The sequence below is a fragment of the Acanthopagrus latus genome, chromosome 17, assembly GCF_904848185.1.
Source record: "Acanthopagrus latus isolate v.2019 chromosome 17, fAcaLat1.1, whole genome shotgun sequence".
Classification (NCBI taxonomy): domain Eukaryota; kingdom Metazoa; phylum Chordata; class Actinopteri; order Spariformes; family Sparidae; genus Acanthopagrus; species Acanthopagrus latus.
In genome coordinates, this window is record NC_051055.1 from 29,821,057 (window position 1) to 29,844,248 (window position 23,192).

General features: G+C 39.7%; 2 protein-coding genes across 6 annotated transcripts; both read right to left on the minus strand.

Annotated features, from left to right (window-relative positions):
* Nucleotides 1–409: 409 nt before the first annotated feature.
* Nucleotides 410–23,063, minus strand: LOC119006412 (C-type lectin domain family 10 member A-like). 2 transcript variants are annotated; one of them, XM_037075108.1, is made up of 8 exons: nucleotides 22,866–23,063; nucleotides 21,162–21,239; nucleotides 19,883–19,990; nucleotides 17,820–18,047; nucleotides 2,844–2,981; nucleotides 2,583–2,746; nucleotides 2,348–2,460; nucleotides 410–2,271 (listed from the first exon to the last, which is right to left on the minus strand). In XM_037075108.1, the coding sequence occupies exons 1-8, from the start codon at nucleotides 22,930–22,932 to the stop codon at nucleotides 2,133–2,135; spliced, it is 1,035 nt and encodes a 344-aa protein (XP_036931003.1). In that variant the 5' UTR covers nucleotides 22,933–23,063; the 3' UTR covers nucleotides 410–2,132. The 2 variants fall into 2 exon arrangements, with proteins under 2 accessions (XP_036931003.1, XP_036931004.1); XM_037075109.1 differs by lacking the exons at nucleotides 410–2,271; nucleotides 2,348–2,460; nucleotides 2,583–2,746; nucleotides 2,844–2,981 and adding exons at nucleotides 16,404–17,127; nucleotides 17,204–17,316; nucleotides 17,442–17,605 and having other exon boundaries at nucleotides 17,703–18,047; nucleotides 22,866–23,060.
* On the minus strand, nucleotides 10,051–13,775 carry LOC119006411 (C-type lectin domain family 4 member E-like). Of its 4 annotated transcripts, none has more exons than XM_037075107.1 (7): nucleotides 13,694–13,775; nucleotides 13,142–13,219; nucleotides 12,630–12,734; nucleotides 10,822–10,995; nucleotides 10,557–10,720; nucleotides 10,316–10,428; nucleotides 10,051–10,239 (listed from the first exon to the last, which is right to left on the minus strand). In XM_037075107.1, exons 1-7 carry the CDS (start codon nucleotides 13,758–13,760, stop codon nucleotides 10,089–10,091), a joined length of 852 nt encoding a protein of 283 aa, XP_036931002.1. In that variant the 5' UTR covers nucleotides 13,761–13,775; the 3' UTR covers nucleotides 10,051–10,088. The 4 variants fall into 4 exon arrangements, with proteins under 4 accessions (XP_036931002.1, XP_036931000.1, XP_036931001.1 ...); XM_037075105.1 differs by having other exon boundaries at nucleotides 10,822–11,187; XM_037075106.1 differs by having other exon boundaries at nucleotides 12,630–12,737.
* Nucleotides 23,064–23,192: the final 129 nt, after the last annotated feature.

The window sequence follows — 23,192 nt, forward strand, 5'->3', positions numbered from 1 at the left end:
CCAGCTGATCCCTGCTGACACTGGGCAGGTGGCAGCATAAACCCTGGATAAGTCTCCAGTTGATCACATGGCTTCAATAACCTTCAAATCAAAAACACCTGGCTCGACTCACATTGAGCTTATTCCTCTCTGTCTCCATGTCTTTTATCTTCTCAGTTCATTTTTTTCTCTGTAAAAAAACTTGAGTGAGAATGCTGGGATGCTCCAAAAAAAACACCCGTTTGGAACATTCCACAGGGGTGGGTCACCACTTTGTGAAACACAGTATTGTATAAATGATATTGCTGCATGGACTCAGGAACACTTCTGGAAAACTGAATGTAAACACATTCAATCGTTTGTCAATGATTCTGTTTTTATTGACAGCATCCCAACATTTTTGGAATAAAGAAAAAGACAATTACAAGAATGTGTGAAAACATTTTTATTAAATCCAACAGGAGTTTGAAGATAAACACACACCAACTGAACTGTCAGCTATTCATGTTAATATTCTTCACATCAGAATACAAATACTGTAACAGCTTTGGGATGATTCTGTTATGAACAGGTGATGCAGCCCCTCACTGTTGAGCAACCAGCGTCAACATCTGCTGATAAGTTCTTAGCACAGCATCTCTGACAAATCAGAAGAAAAACACATTGAGATTTGGTTATGATTATCACTTTAGAGCAATTTAAGACCTCACACTGTATCCTTTTAAATGCTGGTGTCATCTATGGTCAGAACACATAATTCAAAATCTGTAAATAAATTACACCTAAGTGTCTGTTGTTCATTCATCACAAAAAAAAGAAATGATCAAGCCTAAAAAGCAAAGACTAAAACCACAGTGATAAAACAGTGAATAACAGATATTACTGAATCACCCAAACAGCCATGTGCCACTTAATTAATCTTTACAGAGCATCCAGTAGCCTTCTCAAGTTTCACTGCAGTGGTCGAACAGATAAAACCTTCTTTATAGTTATGTAAGAAAAAAAGGCAAAAACAAAAATGTCTGGCAGCATTTCTATTCTCTGTAATTGAATCTAATGCCTTACAGTCTTGAGGAATTACCTGCCAGCTACACAAATAAAACAAAGCAGTTACCCCTACATGTTGAAGCTGGGGATGGTTGGCTTGTAGAAACCAGCAGGAATGAGCTACATTTGTAAATACGCAACTGGAAAACCAAGTTTATGCATCAAGGGACGTGCAAACAAGCAAGAGCTCTGTTCTCTGGGTCAGGGGCCGTGTGTTTCAGGATAACTGAGTTAGCTGCTGAACAACAAGTTTGCAGCTAGTTTGTTAAAGTCACCAAGCTCCATTAGCTGTTTCTGTCAAATAAATACACTCAAACAACTCTGTTGAATGACACAGTCACATAAACACAAGCAAAATATTCATCATGAATGTACTTCAGTCTGAAAAGGCTACTTCTTCTTACCATGAATGTGTGCTTCATGCTAACTGGATTAGCTGCTGAATGGCAGGCTCAATAGGCTGTGAGCATAGTGCTTAGTTGTCATCACTAACCATTTACAACTCACATGTCTCATTCACATGTAAAAAAAATAAAATAAAACATATTGCATCATCACAACAGCCGAAACAAGTAACATGGCTAGTGTAAGTACTCACCACTGTCAAGCTCACATTTTAGCATTTAGAAACAAATTGTTAGAGGTCTGCAGCAGCCACATCTATGTCTACATGTGAGACAAAACATGCTTCTTAGACGACCAACTATAAGCTTTAATATCCTTCACATCAGGATACAAAGGAAGTGTTGATTACCGTTTATCACTTGATTCTGACATAAAACATGTGCTAGCTGCATCTTGATGAAAGTTGAAGAACACACACACACATTTAAAATGCATTCATTCATCATCCTTGCAGCGGCAGGAGCTGATCCCAGCTCACATTGGGCAAGTAGCAGCATAAACCCTGGATAAGCTGTCTGTTAATCACAGGGCTGACATACTGAGACAAACAACCATTCATACTCACATTCACAGCTACAACATCCAAATCTAAAGTCTGCACAGAAATGCCCTGCTCGCTGCGTCTCTCACGCAGGACCTTGTTGATGTGAAGCTACAGCGCTAACCACTGCACCACAATCTGGTAACCTTCTCAAGTTTCACTAAGGTGATTTAAGAGACAAAGCCTTCTTTTCACAGATCCACGCGTTCATTTCACTGCAGTTCACTGATTTCAGTCCTTGGTTCTGGACAGAAATGGCACAGTGACCTTCAGTAGGAGTCGCTGGTTGTATCCAGGAGCTGAGGGAACAACATGATGTTTAGATCGAGGCTGACAGAGTTCATGATTCAAAATGTTTAAGAATGTGCGTCTTACATGTCAGTCAGATTACTTCCATCGACCCACGTCCACTTCCCATCTACTACTCTCAGGCCAATCCAGTATCCACTGATTTCTGGAATGTTCCAACTGATTGCATGGATGTGTTGCTGACACCAGAGAGAAAGTTATTATATATTTAAATACTCAAGAAAACACACTGTAAATGACAAACTGTTTTTAATATTTTTCATTTAGGCTGTGATTAAAATGTCCTTATAATCATGATTACCTTCTCCTTTGCATTATTTATAACAGGCAATTCTGAAATCTTTCCCTTGCAGTCTACTTGTGCTCCAGCCCAGGTTTTCTGCCCAGGAGGTTTAGCATCATTAATTGCGTAGCAGCTGGACTCGTCATGTCTCCAGCCTGCCTGACAGGACTTACACTGTCTTGCTGAAAAAACAGAAACCAAACAATAAAAGACATTACTTCATCATGATATTAACGTTTTTGGTTATTTTTGGAAATAATTAACGTGTTCTGTACGTACCAGCTCCCACTATGGGGCAGTATTGATCAATGCTCCACTGAGCTCGACTCACGTTGAGCTCATTCCTCTCTGTCTCCATGTCTTCTAACATATCAGTCAAGTTTTTCTTCTGTGTCTCCAGCTGCTGGTTTTGTGTCTTCAGTTTCTGGTTTTCTGCAATCACGTCCGTGTTGTTACTCTCTAAGTCAGCATAGGATTTATTCAGGTTGTCTAACTGGACTGTCAGATTGTTGACAGCTGAGTTCAGTTTGTCGATGATGTTAGTCAGGTTGAAATTGACTGCCTGGAGAATCGTTAGGTTGTCTCTGAGCTGGTTCTGCTCACTTGTGTGATTTAATGTGGTAACTGCAAAATGAAAATAAACTTCATAAGGGACAATCATAATGCAGTTCTTTCACCTTTTGAGACAACAAATCCCATGACAAGACCAAACACACAGAGATGGACCATGAATCATCATTTAGACCTGTATCTGATGGCGCCAATCAGCTTTTTATTTTGCAACCACTAATCAGGAAAACGACCATATAGGTTGACTGTGAGAGCAGCTATTCATGTTTCCCTTTTAGATGGTGACATCTAGTGGCTGTTGTAGTTATTACAACAGCACGGAGGAAGTCAGGTGCAGAAGTATACAGAGAAATGAAGTCAACAAAAGGACTGGACGGATGGACGTTGAGTTGTGTCACAATGTTACTTCGGTTTTGTTCATGCTGGTAACAACGTTGATATGATGTTTCGGAAGTCACCGGCAATCGATCTATTTAGTTGTTTAAGCATGAGGATGTGTTGATTAAAGACGTCTGTAAAACTGTTAAGAGGACACTTAGATTGCACCCAAGCTCAAAAATAATGCTTTCTATTTTGAAAGTCTGTGATGTTATCAGGATGTGATGAAGCCCATGGGCTGAGTTGGAAATTTTATGCTGGGCCAGCAGGAGAAACTCTAGTGTCCATATTCAGTGGGCCACAAACCTGGAAGCTAGAAATGTGTGTGTTTTTCTGGTTAAGCCAGGTAAGCGCTTCTCATTAAACAGGCACCATCTAGTATGTTGGTTATTTTATAAATCTATAGAAGTGCAATACACTGTTGTTCACCTTGATAAACAAAACCAAAAAAATACAATCCCTGTTCCACATAGGTTCACAAAAGTGGTAGTTTTAACCAAAAAAATCTTATTTAAGCGGTGGAATATTAAATCATCTATCTTTTCTCACTTCATCTTCATTTCCTGCACGCAGGTGTGCATAAACTAAATGTCATGAACTTATTAAAAATGTCAACTCATTGTTCATCTTATTGGTATCAGCCAACCATATTGTACATCCCTCAAAAAAAAACCCCACAATATGTCAGTCTCATTGATGTCCAACTTCCCCTGAGCCACTCAGCTGAGCCCTTTGGTTCCTAGTTCTGTAAATATTAAACAGCTGGCTAGTAAACATTACTCAAACGGGAGTGAATGATGTATTTGTTGGGGACTGTTTTTTCTAGCCACTGATAAGACATAGACTCAACAGCTACAGTCGCCTTGGTCATTCTGTTAACAGAACATGTCGTTTGGCACAACAGTGTTGCTCGTTAATGTGTTTAATAGTAGCTGGTGGACAATAATGGAGTTTTAAGGGCCCCACATGCAGCCCAGACACAAACCAACGGCCGACCGCCTGTATCCGACCACTCCGTTGCCTCTCACCTGACCCATTCAGCAGAAAAGTTGCACTGAACATACCGCTTCCATGCAATAAGTCTCCTTAACATTGGGTGGTACTAGTCTAGTCCCAGTAATCCAAAACATGAAAACAGGAAATGACGGAACGGAGCGCATAGGAAAACAACAGTACACACAGTATTTGAATTCCTTCCTGTTTTCCACTAATTGTGTCACCATTCTTTTCTCAGCTGTGCCGCGGCTTCTGTTTTCATATGAATTCATACATTAAGTTGACTGTATCATCTAATTTATGTTCAAGTTATATTCATTTATTTTGCTTAATTTGTGATAAAAACAACCACAAAGTTATAAAATGTTCTTCAATGTAGAAAAAACATGTTTTCATTTGATTACTGTGTCTTGGACTTAAATGACAGAAAAAAGTTATTGCTCAAGCCAGACAATCATTTACAGTGAGTAAAACAAACTAGTGATAGATTGTCCATCTTATCCAGCAAATAAATGTCTGTAATTGATAAGTAGACGGCCTGTTTTTATACTTACTGTAGACACAGACTCCTATGATGGCCAACAGCAGAACGACACAAAGAACCCCAACACAACAAGCCAACTGCCGAAAGTGTCCATCTCTGTTGTTTGCCTTCTCGTCTGCTGAGAGACGACAACAAACACAAAGTTAAGACTTCAGCCGGGTGATGAAACAAAGTCCTACTCTCTGTCCTTCCTGTTTAACCACTCGTTTGACCAGTCGTTGAACCAGTTGCTGCAGAGCAGTTCTGATACCAATCAGTAACTCGAACAGGAACGTTCTGGGAAACAGTGACGTCTTTCCAACTTCGCACACAGTTTGGACGACTTTCTTATGAATTTGATAAATTAAAACTGAGATTAACATGATGGCGTCATCAGCGTAACTGAAGGAGATACACAACTGTAAAGGCTGAGTAATACTCTTCATGACTTGTAAACTATTTCACTGTGATGGTAGCGACCGACAGTGTTACTACTGTAGAAATACCTGAATGATTTGCACGTGTTTTTTGTTTACAGCTTACCTTTTGTGTCCACAGTTTGTTTGGTTGGTTGGTTTTTAACTTTCTCTTGATCGTACACAGTTTCCTCCGTGTTTTTAGCTGAAAAGTTCAAAGACATAAACTTATGATGTGGTTATTGATTGTGTATGAATGATAACAAGGGCTTCTGCAGGCTTACTCCATTATTTCAAATTAACAGAACACACAATGACAGACAAGTAATCTCTAGAGCCTCACAGAGCTTTAAAACTTTCAGCTAAAACACAATGTTGAAATTACATCCAATATCCACCTCACAGAGCAGCACGTCCTCAGTATCATGCTGCTGATTCTTTTCTGATGAGCTGATCTTTCATGTTTTTAAACCCAGAGAGAACAACAAAATTTCACTAAAGCTTCACTAAAACTTACTTGGATTCTGATTAGTAGAAAAACTCAAACTGTACTTTAAGAAGAAAATACTGGTGCAAAGAAATGAACAGTGGATGTTAGAATGAGCAAATAAACAGAGATACACAATCTGATCCATACCAATAATGTGAGATTGTTTAAGATATCTTTTCTTACCTTCAGCTGTGGGATTTTTGTTGGCTTTGAATACGACTGAAGCGTAGTTCACCTCCTCTTCCTCCATCGCTACTGTCATTCTGCTGAACTCTCTGTTACTTGTAGACAGAGAAGTACTGCTGTCATTTGACCACAGAGCATCCTCAGAGCAGGACTAGTTGTTTCCTCTGTTCGGCTGAGTCTGCCACTCGGACCTCAAATGATCTGACTTCTGCTTCTGCAGCATATTTCAGGTGTGTTTGTGGTGACAGAGCCAAGTATTATAAGCCAAAACATCTCTTTCTTACCCTTGACCGAAATTGATTTTTGTGCCACAGCCTGACCAGACCATAAACACTGCAGTGTCCCGACATACCACCATTAAATTGAACGTAAACAGATCCGATGTCTAATAAGAAAGAGTGTGAAGGAAAACTGCCTAAAAACCCTCCAGAGGTTTGAAAAGTGGCAGCAACACTTGTCAACAATTCATCCAATAAAACAGCCGTCAGTGATGAATCAGACGAGGTCACACTGACACATTAATTCATGGAAAGTGCACAAACTTAAGAACAGTAACTTGAGTAAATGTATTCTGGTATAATGCTCTGGCACTGGGTACTGACAGCTTGTTGCAGTGTTGAGAGACGCCCAATATATGGAGATGGTGAGGTCAAGAGCCTCCACACAGTAATATATTATATATTTATGTGTGTTAACTGAATCCCTGTCACCCTGCAGACACTGTGAGTTGTGTCATGAGGAGTGTTGATAAGGTTTTGCAACTGTTGCTTCACACTTTGCAGTATTTGCTCTCATCATCAAGCAGTTTCCAAACATGCGGTGGAGTTCCGGTGGAGTTATCTGAGAGTGCTGTGAAGATGTTGTCACACACAGCTCAGCTCAGCTCGGACCAAACTCACGATGTGACGCTGAAGTAACAGGAAAATGTTTGCTTCCTTTTCAACACGCTGTGAAATCAGGTTTGTGTGGAGATGGAGTTACACACCAGATGATTTTTATGTCACCTGAGTTCTTTCGCTGTTTGTTTGTTTCTGTTATGTTGAGCAGAAGATTTTGCAGTCCAGAGTGTCATATTCAATTTCTGTGTTTAAAATCACCACTGTTTGTATTTAAAGTTCTGGTTTAGGATCAAAAACACAGGAAAAATTTAAATTATATATATATATATATATATATATATATATATATATATATATATATGTATATATATATTCTGCTGCTTCGTAAACACCAGCAGCCCATTATTGCTTCAGTTAAGTCGCCTTATCATCCAAACTTCAATACGAGCGCCTCCCCTGGACACAGAGATGGAGCTGCTCAGAGTCATTAAAGACAAAAACAGTGACAGGAAAGTTGTGACAATGATTATTGACCAACACTATAACCAACTGACGGACCAGGGTCTCTACACATGAACACAAGCATGGAGAACATTATTTGTGTACAAAGAGTTTACTACTCACGTTAGCAGTAGCTTGTTCCGTTAGCCGTCGTCATGGCAGCCCAGACGTACTCGGGGATCAACACGTTGGATAGAGTGTATGTGGTTCAGCTGAGGTATGTATAGAGACCCTGGTGACAGTACGAGCAGAGTTTCATGTTGTGTTGAGCCTTAAAAATAGCGATTTTAAAGCTAAAAGTGCCCCATGCACTCCCATGGAGAATGAGTTTGAGCGCCTCTGTCATCGTAATTATGCTTTTACATGAAGGTTCGACTCATATACATTCACAAAAAAGCCTAAGTTGCATTTTGGGGAGAGTTTCACTTCAGTGATTGCCTGCAGTGCGCTGCCTCACACGGGGCACCACGTGTAGTGTTTTATGTAGCTTCAGTAGGGAGTTTTGGGTTATAATTGGCTGTCAATGATGATAAATGATTATCAGGGATGATTATCAATTATGATAAATAATAAAATCCAATTTACATTAGATCACCTGAGGCTGTGTATGTTAGTACCTGTTTGCAGCTAGTTCACTAAATTCAACAAGCTCTGTTAGCTCACACATCACACATACAGTATTTTTGTTCTAAATGTGTCCGGCAGAGTGGAACAATTTCAATACAAAAGACTGGATTTAACATTTAGACATTTTTAAACCTTCTTGTGCTCAGATGCTGTCAAACGTCAGAAGATAAAACTATAAACATTATATCTGTCACACTGTACTTTACACTGCAACATTTATATGACCACTTTTTTTTTACTTACTGGAAAACCAGGTACTCGTTTGTAAAACTCTAACGCTAATCAAAATTACTGAGATATTTTTTTTAAACAACCCGCATTTTTCTAACCCTAACCAAGCAGTTTTGTGTGTAAACCTAAGAGGAGCATAATCACAGTGTTGTGACATGAGAGAAATAAAAGAAACTCAACATAATCAAACATAAAGTTGCAACATAAAGAAGCTCATTTGTAAATGATTGTTCTGTTCACTGACAGCGTCCCAACATTTTTGGAACAAAGGAAAAGACGTTAGAAGAATGTGTGGGAATATTTTTTTTATTAAATACAGGAATAACAGGAATTTACTTGAAGATAGACAGATAAGACTGAACTGTAACTTATTTATGTTAATATTATTTACATCAAAATACAAATGCTATAACAGTTTTGGGGTGATTGAACAGGTGATGAAGCACTCCCCTGTTGACCAATCAGCAACAACAATTTCAATTGTTACATAACAATAAGAAATAAGACATTTTCTTGGACCCTTTCGTCATATGATACATAAGTTATTAGCATGAAATCTCTGACAGAGCAGAAGAAAAACACATGGAGATCTAAATCTGACATCTGAGTGTCTGATTTTCCAGTGATAAACAGTTTCTTTTTGTAGAAAATCTGACAGCTGATGTTATTTTACATCTCATCATCATCATTAATTAACTTTTACAGAGCATCCAGTAGCCTTCTCAAGTTTCACTGCAGTGGTCGAACAGATAAAACCTTCTTTGTAACCATGTAAGAAAAAGACAAAAACAAGAATGTGTGGCAGCATTTCTATTCTGTATAATTGGATCTAATGCCTTACAGTCTCGAGGAATTAATCGCCAGCTACACAAATAAAATACATTTGAAATTATGCAACTGGAAAACCAAGTTTATGCATCAAGGGTTAAGAGCCACCCAAGACGATTGTGATTAGTTTAAAGACATGCAAACAAGCACGTGCTCTGTTCTCGGGTTAAATTCTATTCTATTCTATTCTGGTTCAGGGGCCGTGTGTTTTTGGGTTAACTGAGTTAGCTGCTGAACAACAAGCTCAGGCTCTGTGTGTGTAACAAGCTCCGTTAGCTGTTTTTGTTAAATAAATACACACATAAACAACCTATTGAATGACACAGTCACATAAACACAAGCAAAATATTCATCATGAATGGACCTCAGTCTGAAAAGGCAACTTCTTCTTACCATGAATTTGTACTGTGCACTAACTGGATTAGCCGCTGAATGACGGGCTATGAACATAGTTGTCATCGCTAGCATGTTAGCATTGAGAAACCAATTATTAGAGGGCTGCAGCATGTGGGACAGAATATGCTTCTTACACCACCAACCTTAAGCTTTAATATCCTTCACATCAGGATACAAAGGAAGTGTTGATTACCGTTTATCACTTGATTCTGACATAAAACATGTGCTAGCTGCATCTTGATGAAAGTTGAAGAACACACACACATTTAAAATGCATTCATTCATCATCCTTGCAGCGGCTGGAGTTGATCCCAGCTCACATTGGGCAAGTAGCAGCATAAACCCTGGATAAGCTGTCTGTTAATCACAGGGCTGACATACTGAGACAAACAACCATTCACACTCACATTCACAGCTACAACATCCAAATCTAAAGTCTGCACAGAAATGCCCTGCTCGCTACGTCTCTCACGCAGGACCTTCTTGATGTGAAGCTACAGCGCTAACCACTGCACCACAATCTGGTAACCTTCTCAAGTCTCACTAAGGTGGTGTAAGAGACAAAGCCTTCTTTTCACAGATCCATGCGTTCATTTCACTGCAGCTCACTGATTTCAGTCCGTTGTTTGGGATGTTGTCTGTGACAGAAATGGCACAGTGACCTTCAGTAGGAGTCGCTGGTTGTATCCAGGAGCTGAGGGAACAACATGATGTTTAGATCGAGGCTGACAGAGTTCATGATTCAAAATGTTTAAGAATGTGCGTCTTACATGTCAGTCAGATTACTTCCATCGACCCACGTCCACTTCCCATCTACAACTCTCAGGCCAATCCAGTATCCACTGATTCCTGGACGGTTCCAACTGATTCCACTGATGTATTGCTGACACCAGAGAGAAAGTTATTAGATATTTAAATACTCAAGAAAACACACTGTAAATGACAAACTGTTTTTAGAGAAAATATTTTTCATTTAGGCTGTGATTAAAATGTCCTTATAATCATGATTACCTTCTCCGTTGCATTATTTATAACAGCAAGATCTGAAATCTTTTCCTTGCAGACCGCTTGTGCTCCAGCCCAGGTTTTCTGCTCAGGAGGTCTTTCATCAATAATCACGTAGCATCTGGACTCGTCATGTCTCCAGCCTGCCTGACAGGACTTACACTGTCTTACTGAAAAAACAGAAACCAAACAATAAAAGACATTACTTCATCATGATATTTATGTTATTGGTTATAACATGTTGGAAATAATTAACGTGTTCTGTACGTACCAGCTCCCTTTATGGGGCAGTATTGATCAATGCTCCACTGAGCTCGACTCACGTTCAGCTCATTCCTCTCTGTCTCCGTTTCTTGTAACGTCTCATTCAAGGTTTTCATCTTTGTCTCCAGCTGCTGGTTTTGTGTCTCCAGCTGCTGGTTTTGTGTCTTCAGTTTCTGGTTTTCTGCAATCACGTCCGTGTTGTTACTCTCTAAGTCAGCATAGGATTTATTCAGGTTGTCTAACTGGACTGTCAGATTGTTGACAGCTGAGTTCAGTTTGTCGTTGATGTTAGTCAGGTTGAAATTGACTGCCTGGAGAATCGTTAGGTTGTCTCTGAGCTGGTTCTGCTCACTTGTGTAATTTAATGTGGTAACTGCAAAATGAAAATAAACTTCATAAGGGACAATCATAATGCAGTTCTTTCACCTTTTGAGACAACAAATCCCATGATAAGACCAAACACACAGAGATGGACCATGAATCATCATTTACACAGAGATATTTGCTTTGCAACCACTCGTGGAGCACCATTATAAATAGCCACTGTAATCAGGAAAACAACCATATAGTTTGACTGTGAGAGCAGCTATCTATGTTTTTTGTTAGACGGTGACATCTAGTGGCTGGAGGAGGAAGTCAGGTGAAGAAGTAGATCGAGAAATCAAGTCCACAAACAAAAGGACTGGACGGATGGACGGTCAATTAAACAAGCAAAAGTCAACAGCAAGTTCTTTTAACTTACTAACAAAGTTGAGTTACGTCACAATGCTACTTCAGTTTTGTACATGCTGGTAACAACTCTGATTTGATGTTTTGGAAGTCACCGGCAATCGACCTATTTAGTTGTTTAAGTAATAATGTGATAAAGTCCATGGACTGAGTTGGAACTTTTGTGCTGGGCCAGCAGGAGAAACACTAGTGTCCATATTCAGTGGGCCACAAAACTGGAAGCTAGAAACTGTTTTTTCTGGTTAAGCCAGTTAAACAATTCTCCTTAAGTCGGCACCATCTTTGGATCTGGTTTGTTAGTTATTTTATAAATCCACAGGTGTGCAGCACACTGTTGATGCTCGTTGTTCGTGTAGATAAACAGCTGCACGGTGAAAATAGTTGTTTATCTGCACACAGACACTCTAAAGATACGACCCAAACATGTTATATCAGGTATATCTTTGGCCTAAAGAGTCAAGCAAGTCATCGCCGTTGTGGAAGGTTTTTTTTGGACAATTTCAGAGGAAAACAATCATATTTACAATCCATGTTCCACACAGGTTCACCAAAGTGTCAGTGTCAACCAAACTAATCTTATTTAAGCTGTGGAATATTAAATCATTCATATTTGCTCACTACAACTTCATTTCCTGCACCCAGGTGTGCGTAAACTAAATGTCATGAGCTTATTAAAAAATGTGAACTCATTGTTCGTATCAGCCAACCATATTGTACATCCCTCAAACACATGCAATGTGTCAGTCTCATTAATATCCAACTTCCCCTGAGGTAATTCTGTTAACATAACATGTTGCTTCTGTTTTCATATGAATTCATCTAACATCTAATTTATAGTTCAAGTTATATTCATTTGTTTCGCTTCATTTGCAATAAAAACAACCACAAAGCTTTCAAATGTTCTTCAATGAAGAAAGAACATGTTTTCATTGATTACTGTCTCAAACTCGAATGATCGGAAAAAAAAAGTTACTGTTCAAGCCAGACATGTATAGTTAGTAAAACAACGTAGTCATAGATTGTCAAACCTTATCTGGCAAATAAATGTCCGCAGTTAATGAGCAGACGGCCTGTTTTTATACTTACTGTAGACACAGACTCCTATGATGGCCAACAGCAGCACAACACAAAGAATCCCAACACAACAAGCCAACTGCCGAAAGTGTCCATCTCTCTTGTTTGCCTTCTCGTCTGCTGAGAGACGACAACAAACACAAAGTTAAGACTTCAGCCGGGTGATGAAACAAAGTCCTACTCTCTGTCCTTCCTGTTTAACCACTCGTTTGACCAGTCGTTGAACCAGTTGCTGCAGAGCAGTTCTGATACCAATCAGTAACTCGAACAGGAACGTTCTGGGAAACAGTGACGTCTTTCCAACTTCGCACACAGTTTGGACGACTTTCTAATGAATTTGATAAATTAAAACTGAGATTAACATGATGGCATCATCAGCGTAACTGAAGGAGATACACAACTGTAAAGGCTGAGTAATACTCTTCATGACTTGTAAACTATTTCACTGTGATGGTAGCGACCGACAGTGTTACTACTGTAGAAATACCTGAATGATTTGCACGTGTTTTTTGTTTACAGCTTACCTTTTGTGTCCACAGTTTGTTCGGTTGGTTGGTTTTTAACTTTCACTTGATCATACACAGTTTCCTCCGTGTTTTTAGCTGAAAAGTTCAAAGACATAAACTTATGATGTGGTTATTGATTGTGTATGAATAATAACAAGGGCTTCTGCAGGCTTACTCCATTATTTCAAATTAACAAAACACACAACGACAGACAAGTAATCTCTAGAGCCTCACAGAGCTTTAAAACTTTCAGCTAAAACACAATGTTGAAATTACATCCAATATCCACCTCACAGAGCAGCACGTCCTCAGTATCATGCTGCTGATTCTTTTCTGATGAGCTGATTTTTCATGTTTTTAAACCCAAAGAGAACAACCAAATTTCACTCCGACACACTAAAGCTGTGAACTTACTTGGACTCTGATTAGTAGAAAAATTCAAACTGTACTTTAAGAAGAAAATACTGGTGCAAAGAAATGAACAGTGGATATTAGAATGAGCAACTAAACAGAGATACAGAATCTGATCCATACCAATAATGTGAGATTGTTTAAGATATCTTTTCTTACCTTCAGCTGTGGGATTTTTGTTGGCTTTGAACACGACTGAAGCGTAGTTCACCTCCTCTTCCTCCATCGCTACTGTCGTTCTGCTGAGCTCTCTGTTACTTGTAGACAGAGAAGTACTGCTGTCATTTGACCACAGAGCATCCTCAGAGCAGAACTAGTTGTTTCCTCTGTTCGGCTGAGTCTGCCGCTCGGACCTCAAATGATCTGACTTCTGCTTTTGGTTGATAAAGTCATTTACATGTTCATCCAGCTGGGTGTTAGTTACAAACAAATAAAAGGAAAAAAAACATCCTTCTTCAATTTATTTTTTCACCCCTGGCACTAATTCTCCTCCATAAGCTCTGAATGTCGGAGCCTGGGAAACAGTTTGGAAGGCTTTGTTATGAATTTGCTGAGCTGAATCAGAACTGAGATAACCATGATGGTGTCATCAGCATAACTGAAAGAGCTAAAGCTACATTTTACGGTACATTTCAATAACACATACAAAACATGGTGACAGACATAAAAATGAGAACATGAGAACAAAGAGAAACCACAATAGTACAAAAATAAATTCATAAATAAAAACAAAAAACAGAAAGGACAGAAAAAAAATACAAAACATACACATAACTGGCTGTTGGCCGTCTCAGCCATTGGATACTCTGATTGGTTGTGTGCTAGCTGTATGACCGTTCTGATTGGTTGTGTGCTAGCTGTATGACCGTTCTGATTGGTTGTGTGCTAGCTGTATGACCGTTCTGATTGGTTGTGTGCTAGCTGTATGACCGTTCTGATTGGTTGTGTGCTAGCTGTATGACCGTTCTGATCGGTTGTGTGCTAGCTGTATGACCGTTCTGATCGGTTGTGTGCTAGCTGTATGACCGTCCTGAACGGTTGTGTGCTAGCTGTATGACCATTCTGATTGGTGCTATTGGACCTGCGTGGATGTCAGAGTCTGAGAAGGTTGACTGCCAGCCGTCTGAGCCTCCTTCCTTCGGTGAGCTCCGGCTGTGGATCCTGTGGGCGCGCTCGATTTCAACTCTGCAGCTTTCATTGCGTGTTGGAGATCACGACAGAGACTTTCTTTGTGTCCTTTTTCAGAGTAGTAAGCTCGCCTTCAGCTGTAACAATCCTTATGGTCAGTGAAGTTAGCTCTGCCTGCACAGCATCTAGCCTGTTAGCCACCTGCTGCATGCTAGCTTCCAGCTCCTCGCGCAGCAAAGCTCTGACGACTTCAGTTATGGATTTAATATCTTTGTCTTCCAGGGTTTTAGCTGTATTTCCTTTTGAATCTGGCATTTTAACCGGCTGTCTGTGCATTCACCAAAAAACGGTGCTTGTTTGGCGTGAAATTATTTAAATATTTGACAAAAATGGGATGTTGCCAGAGAGCTCAAAACTCAGGCAGCCATCAGGTCCACGCGGTTACCCAGAATGCTCAAGATAAGATTTTTGATGAAACTTTGGGATATTCTGCAGCAACGTTTTTGGCAACAAAGGGGATATTTTTCGAGATGTCAGGATGTGTTCCAGCTGTGTTCTCGAAACAGAAGGTGGGTATTTTTGGGGAGCAGACACCCAGAACATTTGCAATTGCAACAAAATGCAAAAGAACTGACTAGCTTAAGATTTGAGTGCACAAACTTAAGAACAGTAACTTGAGTAAATGTATTCTGGTATAATGCTCTGGCACTGGGTACTGACAGCTTGTTGCAGTGTTGAGAGACGCCCAATATATGGAGATGGTGAGGTCAAGAGCCTCCACACAGTAATATATTATATATTTATGTGTGTTAACTGAATCCCTGTCACCCTGCAGACACTGTGAGTTGTGTCATGAGGAGTGTTGATAAGGTTTTGCAACTGTTGCTTCACACTTTGCAGTATTTGCTTTCATCATCAAGCAGTTTCCAAACATGCGGTGGAGTTCCGGTGGAGTTATCTGAGAGTGCTGTGAAGATGTTGTCACACACAGCTCAGCTCAGCTCGGACCAAACTCACGATGTGACGCTGAAGTAACAGGAAAATGTTTGCTTCCTTTTCAACACGCTGTGAAATCAGGTTTGTGTGGAGATGGAGTTACACACCAGATGATTTTTATGTCACCTGAGTTCTGTCGCTGTTTGTTTGTTTCTGTTATGTTGAGCAGAAGATTTTGCAGTTTTTCTGACTTCTCACTATCTCACTGATTTCTTTATACCCCCAGCGATACTCATGACACATTTAGAGACAAAAAGAGGATGTTAGAAACGTAAATGTTGTGTAATCAGTTAGGTGACTGTCATGTTTTATTCTTTCAGGTCTCATGTTGCTGCTGATCACGTGACACCATTAGTGAGTTTCTGCTCTGGCCTCCAGTCCAGAGTGTCATATTTCATTTCTGTGTTTAAAATCACTCCTGTTTGTATTTAAAGTTCTGGTTTAGGATCAAGAATATATCTCTGCAAGGACGTGCACAAGGCTGAGCTGCCTTTACACTCTCAAGGAAAAATTATAATAACACTTGTTTTTAAAATTTATTTCTGCTGCTTCGTAAAAAACACCAGCAGCCCATTATTTCTTCGGTTAAGTCGCCTTATCATCCAAACTTTAACACGAGCGCCTCCCCTGGACACAGAGATGGAGCTGCTCAGAGTTATTAAAGACAAAAACAGTAAAAAAAAAAAAAAAAAAAGTTGTGAAAATGATTATTGACAAATGCTATAACCAACTGAAAACGCTGTGATTAAAAAGTTAAAGACAAGTTTATTTATAGAGCCATTTTAAAACAAACACAAAACATTAATAGAGCAAATTAAATATTATCACAAGACCTATCTAAAACACATGTATGACTTTGAATGATACACAGCTTGACACAGTGACCTCATATTATGCAGGAATCATGGCCAATTAAATTCACAAAGACACTTTATTGTGACATCTATAGCAATTCTGAGAAAAAAAGGCAAATAAATGACAAAATTGCACCCGATATACGAGTGAGGTGGAGAGAGAAACGTACAGAAGCCTGCAAAACAGTTATTCTTAAACAACAGTGAAAGTGATGTTATTTATGTTTCTGTTTTTATTGCTCCATCCCTCCTCACCACCTCCTCCCTCAGTTGCAGCATGAACCTGGTTAAGTCACCTGTTAATCACAGGGCTGACATACTGAGACAAACAACCATTCACACTCACATTCACAGCTACAACATCCAAATCCAAAGTCTGCACAGAAATACCCTGCTCGCTACGTCTACGCAGGACCAACAGCGCAAACCACTGCACCACAATCTGGTAACCTTCTCAAGTCTCACTAAGGTGGTGTAAGAGACAAAGCCTTCTTTTCACAGATCCATGCGTTCATTTCACTGCAGTTCACTGATTTCAGTCCGTTGTTTGGGATGTTGTCTGTGACAGAAATGGCACAGTGACCTTCAGTAGGAGTCGCTGGTTGTATCCAGGAGCTGAGGGAACAACATGATGTTTAGATCGAGGCTGACAGAGTTCATGATTCAAAATGTTTAAGAATGTGCGTCTTACTTGTCAGTCAGATTACTTCCATCGACCCACGTCCACTTCCCATCTACAACTCTCAGGCCAATCCAGTATCCATTGATTTCTGGATTGCTCCAACTGTTTCCACTGATGTATTGCTGACACCAGAGAGAAAGTTATTATATATTCAAATACTCAAGTTCAGAAAACACACTGTTTTTACACTTCACACAATTTTGTTTTTAATTTAGGCTGTGATGAAAATGTTTATAATCTTGATTACCTTCTCCTTTGCATTATTTATAACAGCCAGTTCTGAAATCTTTCCCTTGCAGACCGCTTGTGCTCCAGTCCAGGTTTTCTGATTAGGAGGTCTTTCATTAATAATCATGTAGCAGCTGGACTCGTCCTGTAACCAGCCTGCCTGACAAGACTTACACTGTCTTACTGAAAAAACAGAAACCAAACAATAAAAGACATTACTTCATCATGATATTAATGTTATTGGTTATTTTTGGAAATAATTAACGTGTTCTGTACGTACCAGCTCCCACTATGGGGCAGTATTGATCAATGCTCCACTGAGCTCGACTCACGTTGAGCTCATTCCACTGTGTCTCCATGTCTTCTAACATATCAGTCAAGTTTTTCTTCTGTGTCTCCAGCTGCTGGTTTTGTGTCTTCAGTTTCTGGTTTTCTGCAATCACGTCCATGTTGTTACTCTCTAAGTCAGCATAGGATTTATTCAGGTTGTCTAACTGGACTGTCAGACTGTTGACAGCTGAGTTCAGTTTGTCGTTGATGTTAGTCAGGTTGAAATTGACTGCCTGGAGAATCGTTAGGTTGTCTCTGAGCTGGTTCTGCTCACTTGTGTGATTTAATGTGGTAACTGCAAAATGAAAATAAACTTTATAAGGGACAATCATAATGCAGTTCTTTCACCTTTTGAGACAACAAATCCCATGACAAGACCAAACACACAGAGATGGACCATGAATCATCATTTACACAGAGATATTTGCTTTGCAACCACTCGTGGAGCACCATTATAAATAGCCACTGTAATCAGGAAAACAACCATATAGTTTGACTGTGAGAGCAGCTATCTATGTTTTTGGTTAGACGGTGACATCTAGTGGCTGGAGGAGGAAGTCAGGTGAAGAAGTAGATCGAGAAATCAAGTCCACAAACAAAAGGACTGGACGGATGGACGGTCAATAAGACAAGCAAAAGTCAACAGCAAGTTCTTTTAACTTACTAACAAAGTTGAGTTACGTCACAATGTTACTTCAGTTTTGTTCATGCTGGTAACAACTCTGATTTGATGTTTTGGAAGTCACCGGTATCTTACTTCTTCCATACATCTATAGAAATGTAGCACACTGTTCACAGCGTCACACTGCTGAACCTGCGCAGAGCCACACAGGGTAAATTAACCTCTTGTTTGTGTAAATAACCGGCTGCATGGTGAACGTAGTTGTTCACAAACCTGCCATCATGCCACACGTGTTGCTGGAAGATACCATGTGGTGGCTCCCTGCGGAGGCTGACGAGCTCACCGAGCTGCGGCCCTGTCACACCTACATACTGGCAGCGCCCCCACGGTTTATTTATGTGCACATAGCATTAATCTCTGAGGATGTGCACAACAGATCCTCCAAACGGACGCAAGATACGACCACAACGTGTTGTTAAAAGCAGGTATATCTTCGGCCCAAAGAGCCAAACGAGTCATCGCCGTTGTGGACGTTCTTTTAAAATTTACAATCCATGTTCCACTTGACTTCAGAGAGGAGGGAGTGTTAACCAGACTAATCTTATTTAAGCTGTGGAATATTAATTCATCCATCTTTTCTCAGCACATCTTCATTTCCTGCGCCCAGGCGTGCATAAACTAAATGTTACGAACTTATTAAAAAATGTGAACTCATTTGTCATGCACGATATCGTGCATCCCTTAAAAACACGTGATGTGTCAGTCTCATTAACGTCCAACTTCCCCTGAGCCACTCAGCTCCAGGCCCTTTGGTTCCTACTAAAGTAAATATTGTACAGCTGGCTGTTACAGTTTAAGTAAACATCACATTACACACACATCAAACAGGAGTGAATGGTGTATTTGTTGGGGATTTTTTTCCAGCCGCTGACGTGATGCACTGCTCAGCCTTACATGGCCTCAGGACGGCGTGCGAGTCATGGACCTCTCAGCTGCAGTCGCCCTGGTCATTCTGTTAACACAACGTGTCGTGTGGCACAATGTTGTCGCTGGTTAACGTGTTTAATAGCGGCTGGTGGACAACAATGGAGCTTTATGGCACAGAGGAAGAGGAATGCATTTAGCTTCACATGCCCTTAAATTCCTTCCTGTTTTCCGCTAATTCTGTCACCAGTGTTTTCTCAGCTGTGCCGCGGCTTCTGTTTTCATATGAACTCGTGCATTCAGTTCACTGTATCATCTAATATATTGTTCAATTTATATTCATTTATTATTTCACTTCCTTTGTGATAAAAACAACCACAAAGCTATGAAATGTTCTTCAATGACAAAAAAAACAACATGTTGTCATTGATTACTGTGTCTCGAACTTAAATGACAGAAAATACAATTACTGTTCAGGCCAGACATGTATAGTTAGTAAAACAACCTAACAACAGATTGTCAAACCTTATCTGGCAAATAAATGTCCGCAGTTAATGAGCAGACGGCCTGTTTTGGATACTTACTGTAGACACAGACTCCTATGACGGCCAACAGCAGCACGACACAAAGAATCCCCAAACAACAAGCCAGCTGCCGAAAGTGTCCATGTCTGTTTTTTGCCTTCTCATCTGCTGAGAGACGACAACAAACACAAAGTTAAGACTTCAGCCGGGTGATGAAACAGGAAGGACAGAGGGTAAGACGCCCTCTAGACTTAGTTTAACCACTCGTGGAACCAGCTTCTTCCTGTCGGCTGCAGAACAGTTCTGATACCAAACAGTAACTCGAACAGGAACGTTCAAGTTTATGTTTACTCTTCATTGTCCAGCTGTTGGAGATTTTTCTCTCAGTTTTTGACTCATAGGGTGCAGTTCATACTGTTCTTAGTATAGTTAAAAGAAATGATTAAACTGAGAGCAGCAACACTTGAATCAGATCCTGAATTATCAGTCAAGACATTCAGAGCTGGACGTGTCGTGGGAAGAGATGTTTTTGTTTCAGGAATAATAATGTATTTATTTATCCAAATAGACACGATATGACTGCCACATAAGAGTAAGACACAGTGTGGGTTGTTGTTGTCAGGGTGAGAAAAAAATAAATGAGAGGAGGAAGTTTTGTTTTTCATTATGAACTTCAAGGAATCAGCTAAAATGGCCAGAATAAAGTCGACATTTCAAGATTAAAGTCGACTTCTTGAGACAACATCAAACTTTGCCTCAGCAGAATGACTTGTGTAGATTAACTGGTGAAACTGAGCTGAAGAACAGGCTTTAGTGAGAAAGATGTTATTTCTCTTTCAGCTCATAAACACAGTGTAGTTGTCAGTGTCGGGACTCAGAAGAGCCGAGCACAGAAAACTGCGTCTGTTGTGAAGCAGAAGCCACACGAGCTTAGAAGAGGTGGCCTCAAAAATTCTGTTTCAAATTTTTTCTCGACATTTTGCCTTTTTTCCTGGAGTGCATAATGATAATTAAAAACACCCCTCTCTCATTTCTTTTTCTCACTCCTGGTCCTAAAACTCTCCCATAAGCCCTGAATCCAGGAGCCTGGGAAACAGTGACGTCTTTCCAACTTCACACACACAGTTTGGACGATTTTGTTATGAATTTACTAAATTAAAACTGAGATTAACATGATGGCGTCATCAGTGTAACTGAAGAAGATTCACAGCTGTAAAAGCTGAGTAATACCCTCTTCAAAATTTCTAAACTATTTCACGTGTGATAGTAGCGACTGACAGTGTTACTACTGTAGAAATACCTGAATGATTTGCACATATTTTTTTTTTTTATGGCTTACCTTTTGTGTCCTCAGTTTGTTCAGCTGGTTCGTTTTTAACTTTCACTTCATCGTACACAGTTTCCTCCGTGTTTTTAGCTGAAAAGTTCAAGGACATAAACTCATGATTAGGTTATTGATTGTGTTTGAGTAATAACACAGGATGACAGACGAGTAATCTCTAGACTCTTGCAGAGATTTAAAACTTTCAGCTAAAACCTCTCTAGTGGACTTTACACATGAAGGGGAAACACTTGTGGGAAAAAATGTACATGCAACTATTTCTCCAAGTTCTCCACAGTGATTTGAGGAAGCTGTGGTCGGAGGGGGGGCGTCTCCGAAGTCAGCAAAACTTTTATACTCCAAGTGCGAGTTGATGTTTACCGTCAACCCTCAAACAATGTAATGTTTAAAATTATCCACCAACATTACATCATTTCACATTTTAAGATGGAATGTAAGTATTTTTACTCAAGAACTGTTCTTAAGTGCAATGTTGAGGTACTTATAACGAGTAATTTCATTTTCTGCTACTTCCACCACATTTTGGAGGCAAATGTTTTATTTTTACAAAACTATTAAATTTGCAGATTTCATGCCGCACCCAAGTAGTTCATTTTTAAATGTATTTAAATCAGATATCAAAAGAAAACACATAACTTTGTTACATTAATAGAAAAATGCTGATCGTCACTATGTACATACATTTATATGTATGATTTACTTCAGCTGTATTTTTGATACCTAAAGTTTCTGCTTTTTTTTTGTGTCATTTCCAACTCCTCAAATACTGTTGGTCGAATGGGCCGCCTGCTGAACTTCTTCACTTCTTTTTTTTAAACATTTATTTCCATCTAAAGTAGATTTAAAGGAGCAGTCAACCCAAAAAATGAAAATTCATCATCTGTAACTTGTTAAGCATTTTCCTAAACAGCTCAAGAAGCTGCAGATTTGTTTTAAAATGTAAAAAAACAACAGAAAAAAAAAACATAAAATCGCTTGATACAGCTTGTTGGGGGTATTTACAGATTCATTCGAAAAGTTGTTTTTTTTAATAATATCGATATGCGATGTAGCTCCTAAACCCACCTCAGACAGGGTGCATGTTGATGCTTTTATCTAAGCTGGACGATCTGCGTCAGCTGTTTAGGAGAATGCCGCCACGCTCGTTTGCTCTGAAATTTCAGAAATGTTTTGTCGAACCTTCTTTCCATCAGCATGAGGGGTCAGGAGATGACGAATGAATTTTCATTTATGTGTGAACTGTTTCTTGAGTACTTGTTGTACAGAATGTTGGTTATTGTCAACATCTGACAAGTTGGGAACGAGACTCAAAAATCAACTTTCTCACTAATGGTAACAGCAGCTAAACGTTCCAGTGGAATAAAGTTATCAGGTATGAAGTCATTGCAAACAGTCTTCATCTGGATTTGAATTTTATTTGTCCGCTGTAATCAAACTGGGAATTTAGAAAACACATATGCAAATGTGCCGGCTGAGCTCAAGTTCCAAGTTCCACCTGGTTCCTGCAGTTTACAGAGCAGCACGTCCACAGTATCACGCTGCTGATTCTTCATGTTTTTAAACCCAGAGCCAACAGCTAAAGCTGTGAACTTACTTGGATTCTGATCAGTAGAAAAATTCAAACTGTACTTTAAGAAGAAAATATATAAATGTGCAAAGAAATCAACAGTGGATGTCATCTTTTAAGATATCTTTTCTTACCTTCAGCTGTGGGATTTTTGTTGGCTTTGAACACGACTGAAGCGTAGTTCACCTCCTCTTCCTCCATCGCTACTGTCGTTCTGCTGAGCTCTCTGTGACTTGTAGACAGAGAAGTACTGCTGTAATTTGACCACAGAGCATCCTCAGAGCAGAAATGGTTGTTTCCTCTGTTCGTCTGCCTCTCAGACCTTAAATGATCTGACTTCTGCTTTTGGTTGATAAAGTCATTTGCATGTACGTCCGGCCGGGTGTTAGTTATAAACAGTAAGTCTGAGCGAGTACAGTGTGGTTTTCTCAGTTGTGGGAGGAAACTATGCTCAAAATACA

Coding starts and splice junctions, on each gene's coding strand:
- LOC119006411 (XM_037075104.1), bottom strand. CDS start 13,760: ATGGAGGAAGAGGAGGTGAACTACGCTTCAGTCGTGTTCAAAGCCAAC. Junction 11,188..12,629: donor CATAGGAGTCTGTGTCTACA/GTAAGTATAAAA, acceptor TTCATTTTGCAG/TTACCACATTAAATTACACA. Junction 10,721..10,821: donor CTGCCCCATAAAGGGAGCTG/GTACGTACAGAA, acceptor CTGTTTTTTCAG/TAAGACAGTGTAAGTCCTGT.
- LOC119006412 (XM_037075108.1), bottom strand. CDS start 22,932: ATGGAGGAAGAGGAGGTGAACTACGCTTCAGTCGTGTTCAAAGCCAAC. Junction 18,048..19,882: donor CATAGGAGTCTGTGTCTACA/GTAAGTATCCAA, acceptor TTCATTTTGCAG/TTACCACATTAAATCACACA. Junction 2,747..2,843: donor CTGCCCCATAGTGGGAGCTG/GTACGTACAGAA, acceptor CTGTTTTTTCAG/CAAGACAGTGTAAGTCCTGT.